Source organism: Halichoerus grypus, chromosome 3, assembly GCF_964656455.1.
Source record: "Halichoerus grypus chromosome 3, mHalGry1.hap1.1, whole genome shotgun sequence".
NCBI classification, from domain to species: Eukaryota; Metazoa; Chordata; class Mammalia; order Carnivora; family Phocidae; genus Halichoerus; species Halichoerus grypus.
Window position 1 is genome coordinate 119,922,070 of NC_135714.1, and position 13,174 is coordinate 119,935,243.

The 13,174-nt window shown below is 33.6% G+C and overlaps 1 protein-coding gene across 2 annotated transcripts in view; it reads right to left on the bottom strand.

Annotated features, from left to right (window-relative positions):
* CLGN (calmegin) overlaps positions 1 to 13,174 on the bottom strand; it is a 59,091-nt gene that overhangs the window by 22,890 nt on the left and 23,027 nt on the right. For both annotated transcript variants that reach the window (XM_036078942.2, XM_036078941.2), the window contains exons 5-8: positions 9,381 to 9,522; positions 5,426 to 5,507; positions 3,789 to 3,981; positions 677 to 866 (exon numbers count right to left, since the gene is read on the bottom strand). In XM_036078942.2, coding sequence (XP_035934835.1) covers positions 677 to 866; positions 3,789 to 3,981; positions 5,426 to 5,507; positions 9,381 to 9,522 — 607 coding nt within the window. The remainder of the gene's footprint in view (positions 1 to 676; positions 867 to 3,788; positions 3,982 to 5,425; positions 5,508 to 9,380; positions 9,523 to 13,174) is intronic.

Here is a 13,174-nt window from a genome sequence, read left to right on the forward strand (position 1 = left end):
ATAATCCTATAGAATGAAAACAACACAAATACTCAGCTAAGCAATCTAATATGAGTGAATCCTATATCGTTTTATAAGATGTTGAACATATGGCTATTTCAAGCCCAGTAATCATTAACTGAAAAAACTAACTATATAAAATATGCACACACATATATGATAAAGATCAAACTAGGAATTAAAAGTCAAGTGTTGGTGTTTTAGATTCATGGAATTCCACCCCCCAACACACACACACAGAGCACCAGACATTAAAAAAAATATTGAAAAAGGCAAGAAAATTAAAATATTAATTAAAATGAAAATTAAGATAATTAAAAGGCAAGGATATACAAAATCTATTTTGTTTGGTTTTTGGGGGGTGGGGGTAAAGAGAGAGGTAGAGACAGAATCTTAAGCAGACTCCATACCCAGAGCAGAGCTGGACGTGGGGCTCAATCTCACATGCCTGAGATCACAACCCGAGCCAGAATCTAGATTTGGAAGCTTAACCAACTGAGCCACCCAGGTGCCCCTACAAAATCTATTTTGGATAAGTATTTCACCCAAAATAGTCAAAATAAGTAATTTTAATGCTTAAAAGAGTATGCTTCACTGGTTGTAAACTTCGCTTATATGGAATATCTCATTACTGAATTACATCAACTAATGTTTTGCTACTGAATTCTTCACTTACCAGTCTTCGGGTTTGACAGCAGAAGGATCTGGGATTTTTGCTCTTTCATCCCATTCATCAGGCTTTTTATCACTGGGATCTTCAATTTCTTTGGGAGGATTAATAGGAGGAACCACATCTTCTAATAGGCTTCCTTGGTTTACAACTATTTGATCAATTAATACTTCAAATGTGTCATCTGGATTCATCACTAAAGACCAATTTAAATATATTACACTTATCATAATGACTGACATTTTTAAAGATAATCTTCTAAATAAGAAAACTACCGTAAATTTCACGGGTAAATTTTTTTCTCAACCAGAAATCGAGGAATTACAATGTATTAAATCAAAATATGCTAAGATCACTAGGTATAATGTTTTCTAAAACCAAATATAAAATTTTGTCTTAAGTAATCATAATTTAATGAAAAGCTCCATTACTTCTGAAATAAAGAATATCCAGTAGCTAACTCAGTTTTGGACTCTCACAACCAGTCAGCTTCACTTTTTTATGATTACAGAATGCAATCCAATCTTCTTCAGTATTTCAAAATACTTTTTTGAAACTATCTCAAACTTCAAAAGTTGCAAATGCACAATAAAGGACTTTTTTCATGAACCACTTGAGAGTAAGTTACTGACTTCACACACATCATCCCTGTATGTTTTAATATCTATTTCCTACAAACGAGGACATTCCCCTACATAACCCCAATCTAGTCACCAAAATCAGGAAATTCACATTGATACATGACTACCATTTCCTAGAAAACTTTAAAGTTCATTGGCATTTCAAATTCAATGATTCATACACTGCTGTGTAAAATATCTTAAGGTTGATCGGAAATATTCAAGCTTACACTTGTCTGTTTGGAGGTGACTTCTAGCTCTCTAAAAGTTCCCAAGCCAAGTGTCATATTGAACCCCCTTTTCCATTGTAATGACAAAATAAAAGTTCTCTCCTCCTCCTGTAAACTTGGGGGTAGTGGGTAAAGTGGGTAAAGTTTATATCTTTGGAAAGAAGGGTAAATGAAAATAGCTGCCTGACATTTGCGTTCAGTAATCTACGAAGTAGGAGCTGTCAACGAATGTAAGGATCATCCCAACTTCGTAAGCGGTCTACCACTTTCTGAAGAAACAGTTCTGAAGCAAGAGCAATCTCCAGAGGTTTCAGTCACAACAATACAAGTTACTTACATCAAAATCAAATACTACAATTTATATACAAATCAAATAACACAAACACTCAATGTTTTCTCCCTTCTCTTTTCCTTCAATATTTCCTCTTCTATTACAGCTGAGATTATAAAACTATACTACCACACAAAGGAAAAAGTCAAGATTTAAGCAGAGTAAGATCTTAAATGTAAAAAAAAAGTACTAGATTCTTCCTGATTCAAAAAAGGCATTTCTCAAGAAAAATCTTGAAAAGAATGTGCTGAATAAATTTAGCAACTGAAATTTTTAAAAATTAGTTAAAACAAAAAAAGCATGTGACAAATACTCATATGTGAAAAGACATCTTTGTCTAAAACTATACTAAATATTTTAAATGAATTTACAGTAAAAAGCATTGGATTATAAAGCCTTTTAAGATACTCTGTGAGGTTCTTAGAACAACTACAAAATGATGTTATAAAAATATAATAATGGTACAGAAAATTTTTTAAAAAGTCATTCAATAATCCTAGTACAACAAAGTTTTTATGTGTAGTAGTAAGAAAGCAAATGTTTGTAAGTTAGACTTGAATTTCAATTCTAGTCCTACCAGTTACTTTTTTTTCCTGGAGCAAGTTACTTAACCTAAGTTAAGGTAAAATTGAGAGAACCTGCTCACCTCACATGATGGTTCTAAACAAAGTACCTAGCACAGAGCACGGCATGCATTAGGCGACTAATGAAAATTAGTTTTCTTTTTCTAATCTATTTGCATAATTTGTCTAATGGCCACCATGATGATGCTCCTCCACTTTGAATCTCATTTTCTTTTGACATTTTAATATTATAAACATTTTCCCCTGTTGCTAAACACTTCCATGGTTATCATTTTTGTATTGTATATAAAATTCCTACTGTAACATTCGGGTTGCTTTAAATTTACAGTATATTTTTACACATAGCTCATTTTATTTCTTCTGGGTTATTTTCTTTGGATAAATTCTTGAAAATGGAATTGTGGTTTCAAAACACATAAACTTATGGTCTTTGATATATCACACCAAGTTGCTTTTCACCAAGTTTGTACAAAGTCTAATGAAATTCATTTGTCCTGTTCTAGTTATAACTTCTCATTATCTCTACAGTTTATGTTCCCCAAAACATCCAGTTCTATTTTCCAGTTTCAAAAAAATCTCTTTACTGTCAATGCTGACATTAAAAATAAAATCGGTCATTGCCTTGGCAGACATGAATGTTTCAGCAACTGCAGTCTTTGGAAAGGAAACTGAACTATCTTAGTCCTGGATAGAGTTGTCCTGTCAGGTTCTGACACGCTACGATTTTAAATAATCATGGACACATCAAAGCTGCAGAACCTCACATGCTTGGGGAGAGGAGAAACAGTCCCTTGTAATGTTTCTCCCACTCATTGTCTATGGAAACTCCTATTTACTAAAGTAAAGCTAAATATGTTAATAAAGTGGTTGCTCAATACTTTCTCTTCCGAAGTTTAAATACATGCCACAACTACCATGAGGTACGATCTAACAATAATCACAACAGTCTGTAAGGCCCAAGCTTCTGAGCTGTGCATCAAGGACTTCTTCCTCTTTTATCTTCTTTTCCAGTTTCTTGTTCTTTCAGCACCACTAACGTCACAGCACCTCAAATATCCTTCTCCTATTTTCCATGTTCCAGCCACACTTCAAGACTAATTAATATATAATCTCCTTCACTAAGTTTTCTCTCAGTCTCCACACTGGAAGTAATACTGCTTTTGAACTCTTACCTCATCTGCACCCCTCATATGGCACTTTACTCTCTACCTGCACTATATGCATTGTAATTATCCTGAAAAGATAAGTTCCTTAAGGGTAGGATCCATGTTTGTTTCTCCCAAAGCACCTGCCATGAAAATATCAGTAGTCAGTGAATATTTCTGAATTTATGAATCAATTAAAAGGATATACCAAGGGTATAAAGATGAGTCTTCCTGTCTGTAAAGAACTTTTTAAGGTCTACATCTGGAGGTTTGGCATGTTTCTCTTCAAAAACTCCAGTTTTAGGATGCTTATGTCTGAAGATAAAATGAAGTTTATAATCTTCTCCACATTTATCTGGTCCAAACATAATGGTATAGGATGTTTTATCATAAAAGTTTTCCTTCAAAGAGAGATGTGTTGGGATTAGTCCAGCATTAGAGTATTTGATGAATTTTTCTATTCTATCCAATTGGGTAGAGGTTATAAAAATGTATTAAATGCTAAATCACCAAAGAATTATTTGACACAAGTGACAATAAAAGATGTAGAAAAAAGACAATTTTTCTTTCAAAAATAGATTTTTAAAAAATGCACATACTACTTCCTTCCTGAAGATGTAGGAGAGAAGCTGAAACCACCCTACCAACATCATGATAAGCTTTAATTACTTTATGTAAATCTGAACTGTTAATATTTTGTTAAGAAAATTAAGCACAGAGAAAAGCATACTTATGACTTTAAGACTACAATGATTACCATTACTATTATTCAAGAAGACACCAGAGAATAACCTTCCTGAGCACAGAGTAAAGAGAGATTCAGACACAAACACAGACACAGAGACATGCTCCCTGTTTTACTACTAGTAATTTCTCTTTATTTGGCATGGCCTGTTAGCTAAAAGCATGGGTCTGTTGTCAGATCCCAGGGTTCAAATCCTACCACTGCCCTTAACCAGCTATATGTGGCCCTGAGTAAATTTCTTAGCCTTGATATAGTCCTGAATGTTTCATTACCTTTCAAATATGGAAATAATAATAGTACCTACCTTATAAGGGTTCTCCGAGGATTAACTGAGTTAGTCAGATAAAGTGCTGAGAAAAATACCTAGCATTTAACTTTATTATGTCATTATACTTCTGAGTGATGGTCATCTCACGATACCCAAAACAAGAGCTCCAACCTATACTACAAATGGGCTCCCCTTTAACTAATTCTAATAATAGTAACATGAATCCTTTAACCCATGTTTCACAGCCTATGCATAGCCATGCATTCTGACAAATATCTCACTGATGTCTCATTTATCTTATGTCTGTTATATGCAATGCAGAAGCCCTGACACAGCCCCCGGCAGGAGAATGCTACAAGAAATGTCTCCAACCTAATACACTTGCTTCATTCTCAAAACATTTTAACCCGTTATTTTTTGTAGACTACCAACTCCTGAACTGACCCACCTTTTTTATTTGGTTCTTCGGCCATTTCGTTTTACTGCTTTGCTCTGTTATTTTACTTCTCCAAACAAATTTATGATTCTTAATTTGTAAAGAAAATAACTCAAAGCTGATCTTTCAATGACATTGATAAGCACCATGTTATTTTTTACTTATAGACATGGCAAACTTTATTATGTTGCTAAAGATTACAAAACTGATGCCATCAAGTAACACAGCTGTGTATGAAACTTGAAGGCACACTCTGAAAGCTATACAAACTCATGCTGGTTAAAGATTTTTAAGGTTCTTTTCGATTTCAGTTGAAAATAAAAATTACAGTTTTCTCAACTACTCCTTAAAAATATTAACTTTAATAAGGTTTTCTTAAACATTAAAATATCATACCAGATTCAAACCATCAGTGTCTGCTAGGAGTTTAATGTATGCACCTCCACAATCAATACCATCTTGAAAATTTACTTCATATCTAAATGAAGGGAAAAAGAATCATACTGCCGATAAATAAAAAATTACTAATTGCTCTTCAAAATCGAATGTATTACTCTCAATTCATTTAAACACAAATGTTTTACATTACCAGAAAGCTCTTAAAAAGCATATCCACAACATATAGGGAATAAGCAGAAATGCTTTTTCTATGCACATCCTTAAAATATTAAAAATAGAATGATTATAATCAACTATAGGAAAGCCAACCAACTTGTTGAAATAATTTTTTCCATCAAAACTGCTGAATTAAGGGTAAGATACTTTAATACTATAATAGGAAATTTCAAATTCAGGTAAGGTATACACTATGCATATTTCTTTATAAACTAAAAAATGAAGATTATGAGGACCATAGCCACAGCAACAGATTTCTAAGAAATTGCTGATAGATCTTAGATATATCCAGTTCACTAATTTGTATTTTAATTCAACTACACCTAACCATATTAGATAACTTGTACATTTAATTAAATACCTCCAGGAAAGAGATTTCATAATCTCAATCAATAACCTGAAGTATTTCAGACCTTAACAGCCAGGAAATACAGAAAAACAACTGAAAGACTGAACTGATGTGAGAGCCTTTTCATAGATTTGCAACACTGTGTAATTTTCAGCAAAAGGTTTTCTTGTTTTGTTTTTTAAAGGAAATAGTCTTGTTTAGGCAATTGATATAGACATATTGACCAATATTCAGGAGAAAGTTTTGGTAAATTATTGAATTACATGTGAAATAATCAATGAAATCGCCCTCAGAGTGAAAAACAGTAAAAACCAAAACAGCTGTGATTTGGTTTGATGAATTAAAAGAAAAAGAGATGAAAACTAGAGAAGCAACAGGAACCAGTGATAATTTTAAGAAAGGACTGCAGTTTAAAATGTTTCTAAAAAAAAAAACTTTAGTGATACAAAAGTAAAAACAACGAAAAAATAGCATACAAAACTGTTTGATAGTTTGAACCTAGTTAGTGTATATATATTTTGCACTGAAAAGAACAAAGGAAATACAGTAAAATTTTAAGTGACTATCTGAGTTGCCAGATTTTGGTGATCTTTCCCACTACTTTCTACTCTGCTTTGTTTCTCAAGAAGTCTTACCAGCATGTACTTTGGAGCCAGAGAGACCTGAGATTTATCCTTGATTCTGCCACTTACTCTAGTGACACCTAGTGTAAAGGCAAATTATTCAAGCTCGAGGACCACAAAGGATTGTGATGCTTAAATAATACCATGCACAGCAATGGACAGATGCCCAAAATGTTAGCTTCTGTAGGATCAAAAGAAAGGGTTTGTTCTTTTTCATTTTTGAAATAAAGGACAGTTTGTTTTCCTCAAAGCCTTGTCACTATTTTTATTTTAAGCAGTAGCCGACAAAGAAATTTTTTCTCATGGAACATGTTTTTACAGACTATAAAGTAAGAAATGGTACACAGTGTGAATTAAAGGTAAATATTAATTATTTCAGGTAAAATAAAATAAAAAGATAGTTTTATTATAGGTGATCTAAAGACAAGGGTTCTGTGAAAAGGTAAGAACTGAAAAAAAAAATGTTGTAAACTATGTCTATAAATATGAACATAGCTTTGTGGTTGTAATATGCCTAGACCCAATCATTATGTCTATTTCTTACATTGGAAACTTCCAGAGTTTTCAAATCATTAATTGTACCTAATGCAAATAATTCACAGTGGATTAGAGATCAGTGAAATGTGTGTCATATAGCTCAACTGCTGCTAGTCACAGGAAAAAGGAGGACGTGTAAAAGTATGTGGCAACCCTATCTTCTGTAAGACTATCATTCCCCACACTGTCCTATGAAGCAGTAATTCTTGTTGGGGGATGAAATTCTGTGGTCAAATATGTCTGGAAAACACACTACTGAAGTTAGAAACAGGTTTCTGCATGTAGAACTTCTTTCTCCAAGTCTTTAATGGTCAAGCAAATATGCTTCCTCATGTCTAAGATATTCTTCATTTCTAAAGCTTATATGACCACACAATGCATATTAACATGTACACCATGTGGGAAAAGCAGTTTTAGAGGAAAGTTATATTATGAGTCCACAGTATTTATAGTAGTTAATATAAAATTTCTTTATTTAATATCCCATTTCATTTTATCAACATTAAGAGCAGACATTCACTCTCCTTCTTTGAGTTGTTTTTAAGCATAGCAAAGACTTCTATTCAATTCCTGTTGGCCCTCCTCTTCTTTTTTCAGGACATAATTTCACAATTACTTTAATAATTCTTCTAGACTTATTATCCAATCTTTGTTTCTATCTTTTGCTTACTTGCCTAGCAGTGATTTATACTTTCTGAAAATACTAAATTTGATTCATTTTACTCTGAAAATATTACACTTTCTATTATTTTTCTTTCCCTTTCATTTAAGTCACAAAGGGTCAAAATAGAAAGTGATATTATATTCAACTAGGTTTCAACAGAATAATAGGATTACTTTCAAACTTTCAAGAAAAAAGAAAGGCCAAACCCTGAATAATGACAAATAATATCAAGCTTAAATATTCGTTCCAATAAGTACTTGTAAAAACATTTTTAATTTGTTAAAATAATAGTCATATACTATTTGACATTATTTAAAATTTTAAATTTATTCACATGACAGTGCAACTAAGCCAAAGCGACACAAGCGAAAAATTAAGCCAATTACACCAAATGCCATATTTTTTAAAACTGCTAAAACACAAAATGACATTTTAGTTATACTATGTAGGAACATGTTTAACAATGTTAACAAAAAAACTGAAAGGGTTCTAGAGTGATATACTTTACAGTTAATAATATTTCTTTGTGTTGTCATTAACTTTGGACAGCCAAATCTTCTCACATAAGGGAGAAAATAACATTTATGCATTTCCTTTTGTTTTTAATTTGAATTTTATCAGCTTTGTAATTGTATTTGTATAGATCTATTTTGTCTTATATCCATTTTATGTAGGTGAATATTGAAGAATTTATACCTGATTTTATGACGGTATACATGTAAGCAACATCATAATAAAACCAGTTTATGTCACGTTGTTGGGGAGGGGAGGAAAGGACTGTCTGTGAAAACATGTGCCCTTCGATGGAATGAGCACTGGGGTTATATGCAACTTCTGAATCACTAAATTACCTCTGAAATTAATAATATACTATATGTTAATTAAATTAAATTTTAATTTTAAAAAATTAAAAAAATAAAAGGTGGAAAGACACTGATCTATATATGCATATACTTTTTTTTTAAAGATTTTATTTATTTATTTGACAGAGAGAGACACAGGGAGAGAGGGAACACAAGCAGGGGGAGTGGGAGAGGGAGAGGCAGGCTTCCCGCTGAGCAGGGAGCCCGATGCAGGGCTCGATCCCAGGACCCTGGGATCATGACCTGAGCCGAAGGCAGACGCTTAACGACTGAGCCACCCAGGCGCCCCTGCATATACTTTTTAAAATAAATTTGTTTCCTTTGAATCTTATAACTGGTTTAACAGCAACATTTATGGTTCTATTCTGAATATACTCAAGTTAATATCCTCAGAGCAAGTAATTTTAAGAAAAGAGTTAAAATAAAAAGGGTCATCTCAGTATGTATTATATAGTCTATGGTGGCAGAATTTTTTATATTATAGTATATATTATATAATTTTTAAATCGACCTGGCTTTCCCTCAAAACCTCAGAGAGTCTGTGTATATACATGCATTGTGTATTTAAGTAAGTGAAACTGAAAAGGAAATCTGGATTTTTATGCCCATTTTATACCCATTATAACTATATTCAGAAGCCAAATTATACAAAACTAATATAAATTTCAGAAAAAGTACTGTAAAACATAATAAAACTTACTGAACAATCAAGGGTTTATCAGCAAAAATGAAGGGTTTTGCTAATACAGCAGCTATTGCATGATGCTTTGCTCTAGATTTCAGTACCAGGCCTCTGTCACCGGGCACTCGGTTTTCTTTCAATTCTTCTATTTCCCATCTTCCTAAAATGTAAAGCAAAGCAATTAAACTAAAACTCAAAACACTGACTTACAAATTATTTACTAGCAGTGACCAATAAGATTTTTTCTTGAAGGCTGATTTGGGAAAAATAAAACAAAATTTTAAATCAATGCACAGGAATGAGTTTCATTTCTATACACCAACAATGAGACAGAAGAAAAAAAAAGTAAGGAGTAGATCCCATTTACAATTGCACCCAAAACCATAAGATACCTAGGAATAAAGCTAACCAAAGACACAAAGGATCTGTACTCAGAAAACTATAGACCACGCATGAAAGAAACTGAGGAAGACACAAAGAAATGCAAAAACATTCCATGCTCATGGATTGGAAGAACAAACATTGTTAAAATGTCTATGCTACGTAGAGCAATCTATACATTCAATGCAATCCCAATCAAAATACCATCAACTTTTTTCACAGAGCTGGGACAAATAATCCTAAAATTTGTATGGAACCAGAAAAGACCCCGAATAGCCAAAGGAATGTTGAAAAAGAAAACCAAAGTTGGTGGCATCCCAATTCCAGACTTCAAGCTCTATTACAAAGCTGTCATCATCAAGACAGTATGGTACTGGCACAAAAACAGACACATAGATCAATGGAACAGAATAAAGAGCCCAGAAATGGACCCTCAACTCTACGGTCAACTAATCTTCGACAAAGCAGGAAAGAATATCCAATGGGAAAAAAGACAGTCTCTTCAACAAATGGTGTTGGGAAAATTGGACAGCCACATGCAGAAGAATGAAACTGGACCATTTCCTTACACCATACACAAAAATAGACTCAAAATGGATGAAACACTTAAATGTGAGACAGTAATCCATCAAAATCCTAGAGGAGAACACAGACAGCAACCTGTGTGACCCTGGCCACAGCAACTTCTTGCTAGACATGTCTCCAAAGGCAAGGGAAGCAAGGACAAAAATGAACTATTGGGATTTCATCAAGATAAAAACTTTTGCACAGCAAAGGAAACAGTTGACAAAACCAAAAGACAACTGACAGAATGAGAGAAGATATTTGCAAATGATATATCAGATAAAGGGCTAGTATCCAAAATCTATAAAGAACTTGTCAAACTCAACACCCAAAGAACAAACCATCCAATCAAGAAATGGGCAGAAGGCATGAAGAGACATTTCTCCAAAGAAGACGTCCAAATGGCCAACAGACACATGAAGAAATGCTCAACATTACTCAGCATCCGGGAAATACAAATCAAAACCACAATGAGATACTACCTCACACCACTCAGAATAGCTAAAATTAACAAGTCAGGAAATAATAGATGTTGGCAAGGATGCAGAGAAAGGGGAACCCTCCTACACTGTTGGTGGGAATGCAAGCTGGTGCAGCTACTCTGGAAAACAGTATGGAGATTCCTCAAAAAGTTGAAAATAGAGCTACCCTATGACCCAGCAATTGCACTGGGTATTTACCCCAAAGATACAAATGTAGTGATCTGAAGGGGCACCTGCACCCCAATGTTTATAGCAGCAATGTCCACAATAGCCAAACTATGGAAAGAGCCCAGATGTCCATCGACAAGTAAATGGATAAAGAAGATGTATACACACACACACACACACACACACACACACACACACACACACACACAATGGAATACTACTCAGCCATCAAAAATGAAATCTTGCCATTTGCAATGACGTGGATGGAACTGGAGGGTATTATCCTCAGCGAAATAAGTCAATCAGAGAAAGACATTTATCATATGATCTCATTCATATGTGGAATTGAAGAAACAAGGCAAAGGATCATAGGTGAAGAGAGGAAAAAATAAAACAAGACAAAACCAGAGAGGGAGACAAACCGTAAGAGACCCTTAATCATAGGAAACAAACTGAGGGTTGCTGGAGGGGAGGGGGGTTGAGGGATGGGGTAACTGGGTGATGGACACTGGGGAGGGTATGTGCTGTAATAAGCACTGGGTATTATATAAGACTGATGAATCATAGACCTGTACCCCTGAAACAAATAATACATTATATGTTAATTAATTGAATTTAAATTTTTAAAAAAGGTTGATTGGGAGAAATAAAACAAAATTTTAAAATAAGAAATAATATCTGCAACTGTATGCATGTCTGCTCTTTTTTTCTCCTGAGAATGGTTTCATTTTCTTAGCTAATTGGATTGTACTTCTCTGACTCTTCAATGAAATTACAGGATGTGGTTTGTTGCATGGATGTATCACCACTGTATTTTTAAAATGAGTTATTTTAAAATTACATGAGATAAAGAGCATCCTTAACACAAAATAAATAGTTTGCATCAGTTGATTTATTTTTACATATATGGTATTCATCAGCTACTTTCCTTACTTTGCAAAAGTTACTATGGGGATTTAGAGGCACCTGGCTGGCTCAGTTGGAAGAGCATGTGACTCTTGATCTTGGGGCCATAAGTCTGAGGCCCACATTGGGTGTAGAAATTACTTAAATAAATAAAACTTAAAAAATAATAAAAAATAAATTTTAAAAATTTATTATGGGGATTTAAATTTTATTTTGAAACCTGTATGCCTAATGAACATAAATTAAGGTCACCCTTCTCAGGCTAGGCCAATTAGCCCTCAGAACTTTTGACCAAGAAAGTAGCAAGCACTGGATAAGCACTAAGCTGTAATACGGCAAAGTTGAGTTAGCTCCTCTCTGGGCTGGGATTTTCCATGTTTAAGATCAGAAAGCTCCTGAAATTAGATTATGGTCTACAGATGGGCTGCCTGTAGCCAAAAGTTGTGTTTTGGACTTTTTCTTTCTTCTTTTTAGAATAGAGAATAACCAAATCATATTAATTTGTATAAAATGTTCTAGTTTTGAGAATTAAAGATATTGCCTATTCCAATGAAACTCAAATTAGCAAAAACTATTTTCCAGTATCATACCAACTTATATTAATAATTTAATTTATATTAAATACCAACTTATATTAATATTTATTAACAGGCACTTATGAATCACTAATGCTTTTTATTTTTTTCCTTCCTACAAAAAAAAAAAAAACAGAAAAACTAAGTGTAAGAACCTGAACAGTCATGAGCCACAAAGAAATATTTTTTGATCTCTCATTGTGCAGAATTTATTGGGCTTCATAAAATGCATTTTTATTTTTTTTTTAAAGATTTTATTTATTTAGGGGTGCCTGGGTGGCTCAGTTGTTAAGTGTCTGCCTTCAGCTCAGGTCATGATCCCAGGGTCCTGGGATCGAGCCCCGCATCAGGCTTCTTGCTCAGCGGGAAGCCTATTTCTCCCTCTCCCACTCCCCTGCTGTGTTCCCTCTCTCGCTATGTATCTCTCTGTCAAATAAATAAAAAAATTTTTCCTTCCTAAAAAAAAAAAAAGATTTTATTTATTTATTTGAGAGAGAGATGACGAGAGAGAACACAAGCCGGGGAGCCCAATGTGGGATTTGAAAAAGGTACCATCTAGCGCTTTAATTTTAGAAAACTTGTGCCAGGGAAATTATTGCTCAATGACAAGAGGTTTTTCTCAATTCCAAATAAACAACAACTTTCTATTAACTGATCATTTAGCCAAATTTTAGACAATACCGGTGAATATAAATTCTGGTGTAAACAAAAAAATTTTCTTTTAAGATTTTATTTA